At 45.4% G+C, this 16,535-nt stretch overlaps 1 protein-coding gene across 1 annotated transcript in view; it reads left to right on the forward strand.

Annotated features, from left to right (window-relative positions):
* Nucleotides 1-16,535, forward strand: part of TMIE (transmembrane inner ear) — a 62,568-nt gene that overhangs the window by 19,011 nt on the left and 27,022 nt on the right. Inside the window, exon 2 of the mRNA XM_048837366.2 lies at nucleotides 3,993-4,110. Coding sequence (XP_048693323.2) covers nucleotides 3,993-4,110 — 118 coding nt within the window. The remainder of the gene's footprint in view (nucleotides 1-3,992; nucleotides 4,111-16,535) is intronic.

The following is a 16,535-nucleotide window of genomic DNA, read 5'->3' on the forward strand; positions in this document are numbered from 1 at the left end:
AACAGAGGGGGAACGGAGGAACAAGGACTCTCTAAGGCATTTAGGGTCTCAACTTCCACTGATTTCAATGAAAATTAGAAGCCTACGTACTTTAAGGATCTGGGCCAGAGAGACTAAGCCACTTGCCAATGGTCATAGAGTCTCAGGCAGAGTAGGGAACTGTCAAGGTTCCTTCCCCACTCTGAACTCTAGGGTACAGATGTGGGGACCTGCCTGAAAGACCCCCTAAGCTTATTCTTACCAGCTTAGGGTAAAAACTTCTCCAAGGTACAAACTTTGCCTTGTCCTTGAACCCTATGCTGCCACCACCAAGCGTGTTAAACAAAGAACAGGGAAAGAGCCCACTTGGAGACGTCTTCCCCCACAATATCCCCCCAAGCCCTACACCCCCTTTCCTGGGGAAGGCTTGATAAAAATCCTCACCAGTTTGTACAGGTGAACGCAGACCCAAACCCTTGGATCTTAAGAACAATGAAAAAGCAATCAGGTTCTTAAAAGAAGAATTTTAATTAAAGAAAAGGTAAAAGAATCACCTCTGTAAAATCAGAATGGTAAATACCTTACAGGGTAATCAGATTCAAAACATAGAGAATCCCTCCAAGCAAAACCTTAAGTTACAGAAAGATACAAAAACAGGAATATACATTCCATTCACCACATCTTATTTTACCAGCCATTAAAGAAAAGGAAATCTAACGCATTTCTAGCTAGATTACTTACTAACTTACTTAACAGAGTTTCTGAGACTGCATTCCTGATCTGTTCCCCGCAAAAGCATCACACAGACAGACAGACCCTTTGTTTCCCACCCCGCCCCTCCAGCTTTGAAAGTATCTTGTCTCTTCATTGGTCATTTTGGTCAGGTGCCAGCGAGGTTATCTTAGCTTCTTAACTCTTTACAGGTGAAAGGGTTTTGCCTCTGGCCAGGAGGGATTTTATAGCACTGTTTACAGAAAGGTGGTTACCCTTCCCTTTATTTTTATGACAACTGAACCCTGGTCTCCCAGGTTGGTGCCCTAACCAGGGGACCATCTTTCCTCTTGATTGCTTCCCCTGATTCCGTCATTGCACCAAACTAGTGTACGACCCCACTAGGCAGCGTCTCAGGGAAACCTCACCAAGAAGAGGGCGGTCCATGCCCACCTGGCAATGACAGAGTGGCACCTGTGGAGGGGAGGACGGTCCCTTTAGAGGAGCAACAGCCGAGGAAGGGGCCAGGTGCATTGTACAGCGCAATCTCGTTTTCTTCACAATAGCGAGGGCTAGAAAGTTAATTTATTTAAAAACAAGGGCTGAGAAGCTGATGTCATCGTGTGAGTGTGGGAGACGGAGCCCTAGCTACAGGGTGTTCATATCTGTGCCTTCATCCAGCTCCGTACATAGCTCCTACTTTCCCTGTGGGTAGAAATCAGGGATGTCTTGTGGCTCATTCTCACTCCTGGATAGGGTGACCAGATGTCCCGTTTTTAAAGGGACAGTCCCTTTTTGGGTTTTTTTTTCTTATATAGGTGCCTATTATCTGCCACCCCCTGTCCTGTTTTTTCACAGTTGCTGTTGGATCACCTTACTCCTGGGTGAACATTTTTGGCCCAAACTTTTTTCGCTGGCAAAAAAATACAGCTTCAGCAAGACCAAAAAGTGTCCCTGCTTTGTGTCAGTTTCACCAGACTGTTTCGTCTGAGGAAAAACGACAAGAATTCTGAAAAATTTGGAACGTTTCCTTTGGACATTTTGGAAATGAAACACCTGAATTTTTCAATTCAACACAAAACTTTTGTTTTCAAGCTGGCCTTTAACTGTATTAAGCAACAAGCAAAAACATTGAAAACCAAGCAAAACTGAAACAAAACGTGACAATGTTGTCAAAAAAAAATGTTTCATTCGACTTGAAATGGAAATTTGACTTTTCAGTTCAGCAAAAATTTCAATTTTGGTTCAACCAGAAACTCCGCCCCCCCGCCAGAGTTGACAGCAAACCAAACAATCCATTATTCGTCCAACTCTACTTATGAGGCCTCATCGAGAACTCAGACTGCTTCTCTTAATGCTGGAGCTGTGGCATGTTGTAGCAGGCACCCCGGTTTACCTGTGCACTGAGTGGAAGCTGTACAACCTCTGTACTGGGGTGGAGAAGTGGGGGCTACTCTCTAGGGCACTATCCTGGCAACGTACTTGTCTTTCAGACACTTACAAGCAAAACAAATAAATAACTAGCGAGACCAAAACAGAGACAAGGGTTAGCTACAAAGTACGTCTGCTGGAGTGTTACTATCACAAGATGCTGCCCTGTGCATGAAACTCATCCCTCGTACATCAAATATTGATTCCCTGATGGTTACTAGAACAGCGCCAGATCTTTAGCTGGTGTAAATCAGGATAGCACCACTGTAGTCAGCTTACACCAGCTGATGATGTGGCTCACAGCATTTATTCTGTGAACCCAGATATTTTAGCCCACATAATAATGCTTTCCATCCACAGATCTCAAAACAGCTTACAGGGATAGGAAAGTATGGTTATCCCTCCTCTTTTACAAGTGGGGGAAACTGAGGCACAGAGCATTGCAGTTACTTGTCCAAGAGGACACAGACGAAGCTGGATATAGAAACAAGATCTCCTGACTGTAAGTTTCAAGCAGTGCCCATTGGGACACACTGTCTCTCTACTTATCTGCCCCCCCCCATCACCATAACATCTGATTAAACTTTAATACAAATACCCCGTGAAGTCGTAGTTCCCCACTTTAGAGATGGAGAAATAGAGATTAAGTGACTTTCTGATGATCACATAGCATCTGTGGCAAAGGCAGGAAGCACAGCCAATGCTCACAAGTCCTGGATCAGTGCTCTAGCCACAAGACCCTCCTTTAACCTTAAACTCAGATCTCATGCCCTAGTTGTAGGACAGGCCTGTCTCTCCAGCCAGACTTCACACCAAGACCAGCGATTATTAGAAAATTAGTGGCCACACTTGATGCCATTGATTAAAATTAGTGACCACATTTGATGCCATTGATTAAAATGTTCTACCTAATTTTTTGGTCTGCCTTGATTCTTATTTGGTGCACACCCATCTAAATCCTATCTGAGTGATCTTGCAGTCCTTGTGCAGAATTTCTATGGGTGTTTGGGCAGGTGAGTGGGATGCCATGTGGCCATCCCCTCTAGATTCCAGACCAACACGATGCAATAACCAACGAAGAGACACCCCCCCCCCCCGAGAACTCAGACCTTGTTGGACATGGAGCTCAGTTCCCTCTCCGACAGGACTTTGGGAATTCAGCATGTGCTGAGCCCGTCCCATGCAGACATGCTCAATGGTCTGGATAGGTATGTACCGTACAGTCATACTAGGGGGAGTGCAGAGGAATAAAAATGTGGCTGCTTTTGCAGGAGCACTTTCTGTTCCCACCATGTCTGGAGGAGCTGCCTCTCCCCTCCCTCTTGTGTGCAGAGAAGCTGCCTCTCCCTGCTGTAGTCCTGAGGGGCTGGGGAGCTCACTCCCCACTCCACTGCCCCGGAGGAGTTCTGTGTCTCCACTAATTGGGGGTGCCTGTGCCCCTCTTGCTCTCCCCCCTCGTGCATGCCCTTATCATCGTCATGTATTTTGCCACCAAGCCTCAGTGCTTTGACAGAAGGAGTTCTCATTTTCTTTTTAAAGTAAAGCTGAGATTCTTGCATCATCACATGACTCTGGGAGCTGGGACTTTCAGAATCCTCCCCCCACAAAATATTGCAAGACTTGCTGTAAAGTCATGAGAGCTGGCAACACTGCCAGCACGCTCAATGAAGCCCCCAGTGCCGTGCTTTGCAAGCTAACCTCAGTGCATTGATTGAAGGAGTTCTCAGTCATTGGGCAACGCAACTCCAAGGATGAGACCCACTGGTTTCAGTGCTGCGAGTGGGTGATCTGTCTCTCCTCAGACACTGAAAGGTTTCTGCTGTGTTAGGGTGACATTTTCAATTCATTAACTGCTCTTCTCCCTCTTCCAGGCCACCACTGAACCCCCCAAAAAGAAATCGGACCCCGTCACTTCCGAGACCGTGGTTTTCTGGGGGCTACGCCTCTGGCAGGTGATTGGAATCTTTGCCATCTTTGTCCTGGCAGTCAGTAAGTCACGATTCTCTGCCCCTCACCCCCACTCTTAGGACCCCATCCTGCTCCCATCAGAGCCAAGGGCAACACTGCCGTGGGTGTCAATAGGTATAGGATCGGGCCCTTCTTCCTGGTACTTTGCCGTGTCAGGCTGCAACAGGAGCGTGAGCTGGTTTTTCACAGGCACCCATTTCACAGGGAATTAGGTGTCCCCTGGATGTGCCCGTGTTATGCTAGTGGTCAGCCTAGCTGATTGTAATTAAGGCTAAGATTTAGTTATGGGTATTTTTAGTAAAAGTCATGGACCCGTCATGAGCAAGAAACAAAAATTCATGCCCGTGACCTGTCCATGACTTGTACTATATACCCCTGACTAACTCTTGGATGTTCTGGAGGGCTCTGGGGGAGCAGCTGCTGCTCTGGAGGGGGGGCTCTGGGGCACCTGCTGGTGCTCTCAATTCAAACACACACACACACACACACTCTCTCTCTCTCTTATATTCCAACTGTAGCAGACTTTTGTGTCAGTCTAATACAGGACATATATTAACAGGTAAAGGAAGTTATTTAACAAGAATTCACTGGTTTTCAACTAGATAACACCTTGCTCCCATCAGTGGCAAATTGATACGTAATTGGTTTACGCCAAAGAGGCACAGGTGGGGATCCAGTCTAGGGGTCCAATTCTCTGATTCTGCAGAGAACCATCTCTTTTTGTCTGGGAAAGATTTTTCTTTCAGAAATAAATAGGATGGTTTGTAGGCATTACTGGTTTTTCACTTAACCTAGGTAATTTAATTGATCTTATGACAGTGAGAGACAATACCAGAAAAGCAGCTATTAGGTTAGATATTAGGAAAAAAATTCTATCTAAGGATCGTTAATGGAATAGGCCTCCAAGAAAGGCTGTAGAATCCTGGTCATTGGAGGTTTTTAAGAACAGGTTAGAAACACACCCATCACGGGTGGTCTAGGTATAACTTGGCCCTGCCTCTGGAGGTCCCTTCAAGCCCCACATTTCTGGAATTCTATGATTCTCCTCAACTAGCACAGTTTAAGATCAAAACCAGAGAGATTCCAGAATTTAGTAAAACTAGCTTATGTCTAAATTAGCTACATAAAATTTGCAAATGATTAGCTATGTAATTAGCTCTAAACACTAAAAAAAAAATAGCTTTTTTTTTGCTAATTACAACCTCTGTAGAATTAGCAATGTCTAAAATCGTAACCAGAGAGAGACTGTTTAAAACTTTGTAAAATTAGCTTAAATCTGGGATTTTGTCATCAGCCCATGCCAACTTCATGTCTCTTTGTCCAGAGCAGTTTCCCCTCTTCTTTGGGTTCTGGGTTCAGAACAGGCTGATGGTTCGCCAGTTTAGGAGAAGGAGAAGAAGTCACAGCTTTGAGTGGGTCTGTGCAGCTATTTCTTAACTGAGCTCTGAGACCTGCCCTTTGGGTCTTGGTTTTGCTCCAGAGCACACTGCTGGCTTGCTGTTTTCAACCAGGAAGACAATTCAAGGGGTGTTTCCGATTCTTTAGCTGGAATTGAGGGTCACAGGCAGCTTGGGGTTTTTGCTTAGCTTTACACTTCTTGGGTCCTCGTCTGTTTCCAGAAGCACCAACTCACTGGCCAGAGGAGGATTGTAGCAAAAGTCTCTAATCTTACTCAGAGGAGGAGCATCTTTCATAGGGTGGGTTTCGTCAGGGTTTTGGAGGGGTGTCTGGCCCAGCTCCTATTGGTTTGACAGTCATACCTGTTTAGCAGGGGATAGCTTTTAGCGTACTGGTTTATGACGTGTGTTCATCACAGTAACCAGGAGGTGGCAGCCTTGTATTACAAATGCGTTTCAGTTCTTATTTCCGTGGATGACAGCAAGGTGACAGATTCCAGCAATCCAGCCTGGTTAAATTCCAAGGATTAATGAAAAAGAACATTTCACTTCTTTCTCTCTCAGGCAAACCCTATCTATCAATTTATATGGACATCAAGGCTCTCCAGAGCTAGGATCATTCAGGATCAAATGTTTTGGAAGAGCTCTTAAACCTCTTGCTTCAGGGTTTCAGCCAAGCTCTAACTAACGGACAGCAGGATGAGAGCTCATGTGAGATGCAGTGTTGGTCCCAAGATATTAGAGACACAAGGGGGTGAGGCCATATCTCTTATTGGACCAACTTCTGCTGGGGAGAGAGACCCGCTTTCAAAATAGAGCTCTATATAAACTCGAAAGCTGGTCTCTCTCCTCAACAGAAGTTGGTCCAATAAAAGATATTACCTCACCCACCTTGTCTAGCTCATGTGCGAGGCAGATTATCCCATATCTGCCTAGAACCAGAAGAACAGCCAGACTGGGTCAGACCAAAGGTCCATCTAGCCCAGTATCCTGTCTGCCAACAGTGGCCAATGCCAGGTTTCCCAGAGTGAATGAACAGAACAGGTCATCATCAAGTGCTCCATCCCCTGTCGCCCATTCCCAGCTTCTGGCAAACAGAGGCTAAGGACACCATCCCTGCCCATCCTGGCTAACAGCCATTGATGGACTGACCCTCCAGGAACTTATCTAGTTCTTTTTTGAACCCTGTTATAGCCACTGTGGGAATCTTACATCTAGTACTGGCCACTGTCAGAGACAAAGTATTGGATTAGATGGATCTCAGCTCTGATCCACTGAGGAAACTCCTGCGTTCCAATTTTCCTTTTTATGCAATTTCATCCCTATTATTTAATAGCATTCATAATCCTAAGAGATAATCAGTCTTCAGTGAGTGTAACGATCCTTTACAGGAGACCTGTCACAGGTCTGCTTGGTCCTGTAAAGAGCAATACACATTGTTCAGCTTTCATTAGCAGAGGGATCACTCGCAATAATGAACAGCCAGCTAATCCTGTGGCAGTATGATTCTTGTTTGTTTCTATAGTAAGCCAATACAAATCAGGAAAAATAAAGGAAGTGGTAAGTTTCCACTCACTCAAAAGCATTTGTTCCTGTGTCTTGCAGGACACATTCTTCATTGCTTTAAACTGATCTATGATCAGCTGTAACTGTGCCTCCGTGGGTCACAACTGAGGATACCAAATTCAGGACAAACTGCTGAGAAATAGGGCAAACATAACCCCAAACTGGTGGTTATTCTTTCATAAGATATACCCAACCAGCCACAAAAGTGAACTCCTGTTTCACTACACTGGCTAACAAGAAGTCATAAAAGCAGTCTCCTTGGGCATTCTAGGTCTTATATCACCACCAGAAACACTGGATTCACAGATGAGTGGTTCTTTAAAACCAATCTAATCAAATGAAAGGTTCTTCTGATCTCAAAGGACCAGCCACACACCCAGGTCAATATATAACTTAGATCTTACCCAAAAATCACGCTGATGCCAATCCTTTAGTATTGAAAATCTAAAGGTTTATTCATTAAAAAGAAAGAAAGGTGAGAATTAAAAATTGGTTAAAGGAATCATATACATACAGTAATGGCAAAGTTCTCGGTTCAGGCTTGTAGCAGGGATGGAATAAACTGCTGGCTTAAGTCAAGTCTCTGGCTTCTTCCAAATCATTGGAAGGTCCTCAATTCCTTGCTTAAAATGCTCCCATTAATATAGTCCATATTCCAGAGGTTTGGGCAGGAAAGAGGTTGGAGCAGGATAGAGGCAAAATTGAGGGGTTTGCAGGGCCTTTTATATCCTCTGCCATGTGGAGGGAAACCCATTGTTCTTACTGTGGAAAATTACAGCAACAAGATGGAGTTTGGAGTCACATGGGCAAATCACATGTCCATGCATTTTGCCTAGACATTGCAGGAAGCCATTACCTATACTTCAGACAGCACATTTACATGACAGTCCAGTGTAGATGGGCGTCTCCCCTGGTTCATTGTGAGTTAAACAGCCTTTTGATGGGCCACTCAATTTGAATAGTCTCTCCAGGATGGGTGCTAGCTAACTACCTTGTTAGTTACCCCAGGAGCAAACATTTGAAATACAGGTGTAGCGCCAATATTCATAATTTCAAATACAAAAATGATACATGCATACAGATAGCATAATCATAACCAGCAAATCATAACCTTTTCATATATATATGATATATGCCATCATGTGCCAGCAATGCCCCTCTGCCATGTACATTGGTCAAACTGGACAGTCTCTACGTAAAAGAATAAATGGACACAAATCAGATGTCAAGAATTATAACATTCATAAACCAGTCGGAGAACACTTCAATCTCTCTGGTCACGCAATCACAGACATGAAGGTCGCTATCTTAAAACAAAAAAACTTCAAATCCAGACTCCAGCGAGAAACTGCTGAATTGGAATTCATTTGCAAATTGGATACTATTAATTTAGGCTTAAATAGAGACTGGGAGTGGCTAAGTCATTATGCAAGGTAGCCTGTTTCCTCTTGTTTTTTCCTACCCCCCCCCCCCCGATGTTCTGGTTTAACTTGGATTTAAACTTGGAGAGTGGTCAGTTTAGATGAGCTATTACCAGCAGGAGAGTGAGTTTGTGTGTGTATGGGGGTGGGGGGGATGTGAGAAAACCTGGATCTATGCAGGAAATAGCCCGACTTGATTATGTAAAGAGTTGTCACTTTGGATGGGCTATCACCAGCAGGAGAGTGAATTTGTGTGGGGGGGTGGAGGGTGAGAAAACCTGGATTTGTGCTGGAAATGGCCCACCTGTTGATCACTTTAGATAAGCTATTACCAGCAGGACAGTGGGGTGGGAGGAGGTATTGTTTCATATTCTCTGTGTGTATATAAAGTCTGCTGCAGTTTCCACGGTATACATCTGATGAAGTGAGCTGTAGCTCACGAAAGCTCATGCTCAAATAAATTGGTTAGTCTCTAAGGTGCCACAAGTCCTCCTTTTCTTTTTGCGAATACAGACTAACACGGCTGTTCCTCTGAAACTTTTCAGAGATATCTCACATGCCCCATTTTGTACAAGATTTGTTGCAAATATATAACAGTGGTTGCAACAATGATCTACATGGTGATATTTTAATCAATCAACTAACATCCAGAGCAAAGCACTGGAGAAGAGTTGAAAAGAAAGGCTGAACTAAAAGATGTGTAATATATAATATCTGGCTTAATACCTGGGCTTTAATTTACCATTTTAGCATGTGTTAGAGTACACCTTGCCTTGTCTTTTGGCTGGAGTTTTAGAAGGGGTTGGACTGCCATGAAACTCATTACAAACCTTTAAATCCTCCTCAAGACAAGGCCTCAGAAGCCAACATAAATGCAATTATTTCTTAACATAAGAGACCCCATGCCTCCCACAGCACTCAGCAATGTCAGTAGCAGTGTATGGGCCTGGCTCTTCCCCTCTGAGTGGGAGTGACAAGCTAACCATAGACCACAGGGAGATTGTATATCAGCTAGGAGGCAGGCCCTTATCAAATTGGTCTAGAAGACAAAAACCAGAGCGTCTCATTTGGACATAAGCCAGGAGCCTGGAAGGCCATTTCTGGCACAGGGGGCTGATTACCCATTTTTCAAGCAGGCCAGAATGCTGTTAATGTTACACACAGGACGTTACTTGGTTCCAAAGCAGACAGTATATCTCACTTTATAAGGCTGTTTGTGCTGGGCTCCACCTAAACCAAAAGAGAACCAGACTGCTAGCATGGAAAATTGAAAAGGTTGTGGAGGATTTTTTAAAACTAAGGACTGGGAGAAAGCCGAGAGGCATGGAGGAGCACTTAGCTTGGGGGGAGACATCCCTTAGGAATGAACTGATTAAAGGGGTAACTCTATATCCTAATAAAGAGGATAGGAGAAACTTGGTAAAGTACAGTAGGAGCTGGGGAGGAACATTCAAACATAAACGAATCTCATTTAAATAATACATATGACATGACTGAGTACTGAGAAACTGTACAAGTTCTTATATACAAATGGTAGAAGTCTAAATACTGAGATGGGCGAACTAGAGTGCCTGGCATTATTGATATTGATGTAACAGTCATCACGGAAACTTGGTGGAATGAAGATAATCAATGGGACACGGTAATACCAGCATACAAAATAGATAGGAATGACATAATAGGTCACAGTGGTGGGAGAGGGGTAATATATGTGAAAGAAAGTATAGTCAAATAAAGTAAGAATTGTAAGTGAATCAAACTGTACCACAGAACCTCTAAGAGTAGAAATTCCATGCTTGAACAGTAGGAATATAGCCGTAGGAATATACTACCGACCACCTGACCAGGATGGTGATGGTGATCGTGAAATGAGGAGTTAGATTAGAAAGGATACAAAGGTAGAAACGCAATAGGAATGGGGGATTTCAGCTCTCCTCATACTGACTGACCATGTGTCACCTCAGCAAAGGACGCAGACAGAGAAATTCGGACACCATGACTGCTTGTTGGAGCAGCTAGTCCTGAAACCCACAAGGGGAGAGGAAGTTTTTGATTTAGTCCTAAATGGAGCACAGGATCTGGTCTAAGAGGTGAATATAGCTTAACAGCTCGGTCATCGCAAGCATGATGCAATTGAATTTAACATTCTTGTAGGTGGGGGAAGTACTAAAGACAAAGAAACCCACTGCAGTAGCATTTAACTTCAAAAAGAGGAACTACACAAAAATGACGATCCTAGTTAAATGGAATTAAAAGGAACAGTCACAAGAGTGAATTGCTTGCAAACTTCATGGAGACAATTTAAAACATGGTAACAGAAGCTCAGAGTAAATGCGTAGATGAGACAATGGTGTAGGGAGGAGGGGTTTAGATTTATTAGGAACTGGGGGAATTTTTGGGAAATGGGGAGCCTACACAGGAAGGATGGACTCCTCCTAAACAAAATGGAACCAGATTGCTGGCACTTAACATTAAAAAGGTCGTAGAGCAGTTTTTAAACTAAGGGCTGGGGGAAAGCCGAGAGGTGCAGAGGAGCACGTGGTTCGGACAGAGACGTCCCTTAGGGGAGGATGTATTAATGGAGATTCTCTATGTCCTAGTAAGGATGAGAGGATGGAAGATGATAAAATACAGATAGGATCTGATGAGAGTCCCATTCAATTACATCATGTAAAGGCAGACACATAAAAAGTGATGAGCTCTGAAAGTGCTAATATACAAATGCTAGAAGTCTAAATAATAAGATGGCTGATCTAGAATGCTACGTATTAAATGAGGATATGGATATAATAGGCATCACAGAAACTTGGTGGAATGAGGATAATTAGTGGGACACAGAAACATCAGGGTAGAAAATATATTGGCAGGACAGAACAGGTCGTGCTGGTGGGGGAGTGGCACTATCTGTGAAAGAGAGCATAGAATCAGATGAAGTAAAAATCTTAAATGAACCAAACTGTACCATAGAATCTCTATGGATAGTAATTCCATGCTCTAATAATAAGAATATAGCAGTAGGGATATACTACTGACCACCTGACCAGGATGGTGATAATGACTGTGAAATGCTCAGGGAGATTAGAGAGGCTATACAAATAAAAAACTCAGTAATAATGGGGAATTTCAACTATCCCCATATAGACTGAGTACATGTCTCCTTAGGACGGGATGCAGAGATAAAGTTTCTTGACACTTTAAATGACAGTTTCTTGGAGCAGCTAGTCCTGAAACCCACAAGGGGAGAGGCAATTCTTGATTTAGTCCTAAGTGGAGCACAGAATCTGGTCCAAGAGGTGAATATAGCTGGACCACTTGGTAATAGTGGCCATGATATAATTAAATTTAATATCCCTGTGGCGGGAAAAATGCCACAGGAGCCCAATATGTTAGCATTTTATTTCAGAAAGGGGAATTACACAAAAATGAAGAAGTTAGTTAAACAGAAATTAAAAGGTACAGTGCCAAAAGTGAAATCCCTCCAAGCTGCGGGAAACTTTTAAAAGACACCATAATAGCGGCTCAACTTAAATGTATACCCCAAATTAAAAAACATAGTAAGAGAACCAAAAAATGGCCACCATGGCTAAACAACCAAGTAAAAGAAGGAGTGAGAGGCAAAAAAGGCATCCTTTAAAAAGTGAAAGTTAAATCCTAGTGAGGAAAATAGAAAGGAGCATAAACTCTGGCAAGTGAAGTGTAAAAATACAATTAGGAAGGCCAAAAAAGAATTTGAAGAACAGTTAGCTAAAGACTGAAAAAGAATAGCAACATTTTTTTAAGTACATCGCAAGCAGGAAGCCGGCTAAACAACCAGTGGGGCCACTGGACAATCAAGATGCTAAAGGAGCACTCAAGGACGATAAGGTCATTGCGGAGAAACTAAATGAATTCCTTGCTTTGGTCTTCGTGGCTGAGGATGTGAGGGAGATTCCCAAACCTGAGCCATTCTTTTTAGGTGACAAATCTGAGGAACTGTCCCAGGTTGAGGTGTCATTAGAGGAGATTTTGGAACAAAATTGATAAATTAAACAGCAATAAGTCACCAGGACTAGATGGTATTCACCCAAGAGTTATAAAGGAACTCAAATGTGAAATTGCAGAACTACTAACTGTGGTTTGTCACCTATAATTTAAATCAGCTTCTGTACCAAATGACTGGAGGATAGCTAATGTGAGGTCAATTTTTAAAAAGGGCTCCAGAGGTAATCACGGCAATTACAGGCCAGCAAGCCTGACTTCAGTACCGGGCAAACTGGTTGAAACTCTAGTAAAGAACAGAATTGTCAGATACATAGATGAACACAATTTGTTGGGGAAGAGTCAACATGGTTTTAGTAAAGGGAAATATTGCCTCACCAATCTACCATAATTCTTTCAGAGGGTCAACAAGCATATGGACTAGGGTGGTCCAATCAAGATAGTGTATTTGGACTTTCAGAAAGCCTTTGACAAGGTACCTCACCAAAGGCTCTTGAGTAAACTAAGTAGTTATGGAATAAGAGGGAAGGTCCTCCTGTGGCTCCCTAACTGGTTAAAAGATAGGGAACAGTAGGAATAAATCGTCAGTTTTCACAGTTGAAAGAGGTAAATAGCAGGGTCCCCCCAAGGATCTGTACTGATCTATGTATGATATAGAAAAGGGGGTAAACAGCGAGATGGCAAAATTTGCAGATGATACAAAATTGCTGAAGGTCATTACGTTCAAAGCTGACTGTGAAGGGTTACAAAGGGGTCTCACAAAATTGAGTGACTGGGCAAAAAACCAAAATGGCTGATAGAGTGACCAGATCGCAAGAGTGAAATATCAGGACACATTGGGCAGGGGGTGAGGGGCAAGAAAGAGAGCCACAGGTGCACAGCCCCGACTGGAGCCATAAGAGGGGGCGCACAGCCCTAGGAAGCTGCAAGAGGAGTGTACGGACCCTGCTGCAGCCTGTACAACAAGCCACAGGGCAAGAACTCAAGGATTCATAGCCCCAGCTCCAGCCCCCAGCAGAAGCCACGGGGCCAGGGGCACAGGTTTCTCCTCCCTCCCTCCCTCCCAGTGCCCTCCCCCACAGCCCCACCACCACAACTAAACAATGCCCCACACAAGCCCGCACTGCCCAGTGCCCTGACACACAAAGATCTCCCCCACTGCCCAGCGCCCCCCAACAGGCCTCCGCTGCCTAGCACCCCAAAGCACACAAACCTCCTCCACTGCCCAGCGCCCTCCACACCCTCACAGCCCAGCACCCCATACACACCTCCCAGACACTCACTCCATCACACCCTGCCCCCTTCCCTGGCTGCACTCACCAGCCCTGCTGGGAGGTCTCTGGCTCCCAGGGTCAGAGCGGCGAGGGGGGTCTCCAGACTCTCCACGTGCTGCGCCCGCCACAAGCACAAGCTCCGTGGCCCCCAGGGGCTGGGAAAAGCACCAATGAGAGTTGCTGGAACCGCAGAGCGGGGCTTGCAGGCGCCGGCAGTGTGCAGAGAGTCCCCTCCCCCCCCCACCCCTAAGAGCCAGAGGGACCTGCCAGCGGGTGAAGTGGGGAGTCCCGGCAGTGCTTACCTGGGGCGGCTCCTAGGAAGCATTTGGCAGGTCCCTCTGGCTCCTAGGGTCGGGTCGGGTCGGGTCGGGTGGGTGGGGTGGGGGAGGTGGAGGGCTCTCTGCCCACTGCCAGTGCCTGCAAGCCCTGCCCCTGCAGATCTGATTGGGCAGGAGGGAGCCGATGCAGCAAACGGAGACCTCCTCCGCCTCTGTGCCCAGGGGCCGCCCGACCAGCAGGCTCCTGCCAGCGGGCAGGCGCACGCACGGCTGAGAGCTGCCCCAAGAAGCGCCTCCACGTGAGCCCCGGGACTTTGGCGGTGATGGTGAGCGGTCCGTCCCCGATATCGGGACAAAGGGCGTCCCGACTGGGACAAATGGGTTAAAATCGGGACTGTCCCGATAATATCGGGATGTCTGGTCACCCTAACGGCTGATGAAATCCAATGTTGATAAATGCAAAGTAATGCACAGTGGAAAAGATATTCCCAACTATATATTCAGAATGATGGGGCCTAAATTAGCTGTTACTACTCAAGAAAGAGCTCTTGCAATCATCGTGGATAGTTCTCTGAAAACATCCACTCAATGTGCAGGAGCAGTCAAAATGCTGACAGAATGATAGGAACTACAAGCAAAGGAGTAGATAAAACAGAAAATATTATAATGTGTGACAAAGTTCCTCCTCTACCTTGGTGGGTCTTGTGCTTATTGGCAGATTTGCTCGCCTTGGAGCTTCACAGCAGCCCTCAGTTTGGCCGTTTTTATGAACCCACAGTCCAGGTCAACTCCTCCTGTGTCTGACCAGGACTTGGGAGGTTTTGGGGGAACCCAGGCCCACCCTCTTCTCCGGGTTCCAGCCCAGGGCCCTGTGGAATGCAGCTGTCTAGAGTGCCTCCTGGAACAGCTGTGTGACAGATACAACTCAGATGGACAACGAAAATGATTAGGGGTATGGAACAGCTTCCTTATGAGAGGAAATTAAGAAGACTGGAATTGTTCAGATTAGAAGAGACACGACTAAGGGGGGTTATGATAAAGGTCTATAAAATCATGACTGGTGTGGAGAAAGTGAATAGAGAAGTGTTATTTACCCCCTTCACATAACACAAGAACCAGGGGTCACCTAATGAAATTAATAGGCAGCAGGTTTTAAATAACCATAAGGAAGTACTTCTTCACACAACACACAATCAACTTGTGGAGCACATTACCATGAGATGTTGTGAAGGCCAAAAGTATACTGGTTTCAAAGAAGAATTAGATAAGTTCATGGAGAATGGTCCATCAATGGCCATTATCCAAGATGCCAATAGCTCCGGGTGTCTCTAAGCCTCCGACTGCCAGATGCTGAAAGTGGATGACAGGGGAGGGATCACTCAATAATTGCCATGTTCTGTTCATTCCCTCTGAAGCATCTGGCACAGGCCATGGTTGGAAGACAAGATATTGGGCTAGGTGGACCGTTAGTCTCATGGAATCATAGAATATCAGGGTTGGAAGGGACCTCAGGAGGTCATCTAGTCCAATCCCCTGCTCAAAGTAGGACCATTCCCCAACTAAATCAACTAAGTCTGACCCAGTATGGCCATTCTTATGCCTCTGCATCACTTAGTTCACTCTGGAGTGAGAAGAAGGCATGGTCCCAGGGGCAAGATGGGAGAGCAACATCTGGGGTCGGGCTTGAGATGAGCTGGCATGTGGAGGAGGGCATAAGAAGAAGCCCATGTTGTGAAGAAGCAGCAGTGCCTCCTCATAACCAACCCTGAGCTGTGCTGAGTCATTATCTCAACTCACCGTGTGGAAGAAAGATGGGATTAAGCGAGGTGTGCAGCTGGGAGAAGCTCTGCCTCCTAACCAACAGGTTTCGAAAGCTTACCCAGGCAAAGCTGAGTGTCAGGATTTTGGCTGAATGGGGTGGGGTGGGTCAGGCACCGAAAAGGCAACATGTCGCCAAACCCTGCCCTGTCTCCATGGCTATTTATTGTGCTAATTACTGGGTGGAGCTTTGATTTCTCAGCTATCCGTGTTGGCAAATGTTGAGCGGTTAATGGCAGCCACTGGAACAGGGAGAGCCTAACTCACTATGGAACTAGGCCCGATCCAAACCCTGCTGCTATGGGAACAATGTTAGCACCTGCTCTGCTGAAGGGTGGAGCTCACATGGCTAACTCGGAAGTGGATCGTGGCAGGATATTGGGGCTCAACAGAGAAGCTCATCATAGGAGAATGAGGCCTGATTTTGACCTCCCTTGGCCTGGTCTCACCCACCATTTCAGTGGAGCTATTTCTGATTTAAACCAGCCTCAGATGAGAATTGAGCCCAGGCCAAAGAATCTGGCCAATTGGCCTTCGCGTCAAAACGGCCCAGAGTTTCTGTACTACTGAGGCGAAAATGAGCAATGAAACCTTGTGAAAGGGCCGCTCCAGTATGAGAAGCAGAGGGTGAAATTTACCCCTGCTATGGCCCCTCTACACAGGAGTGAATTTCAGCTCCACAGTGCCATACCAGCCACAAAAGCCTTTAGTATC

The sequence above is a fragment of the Caretta caretta genome, chromosome 2, assembly GCF_965140235.1.
Source record: "Caretta caretta isolate rCarCar2 chromosome 2, rCarCar1.hap1, whole genome shotgun sequence".
NCBI classification, from domain to species: Eukaryota; Metazoa; Chordata; order Testudines; family Cheloniidae; genus Caretta; species Caretta caretta.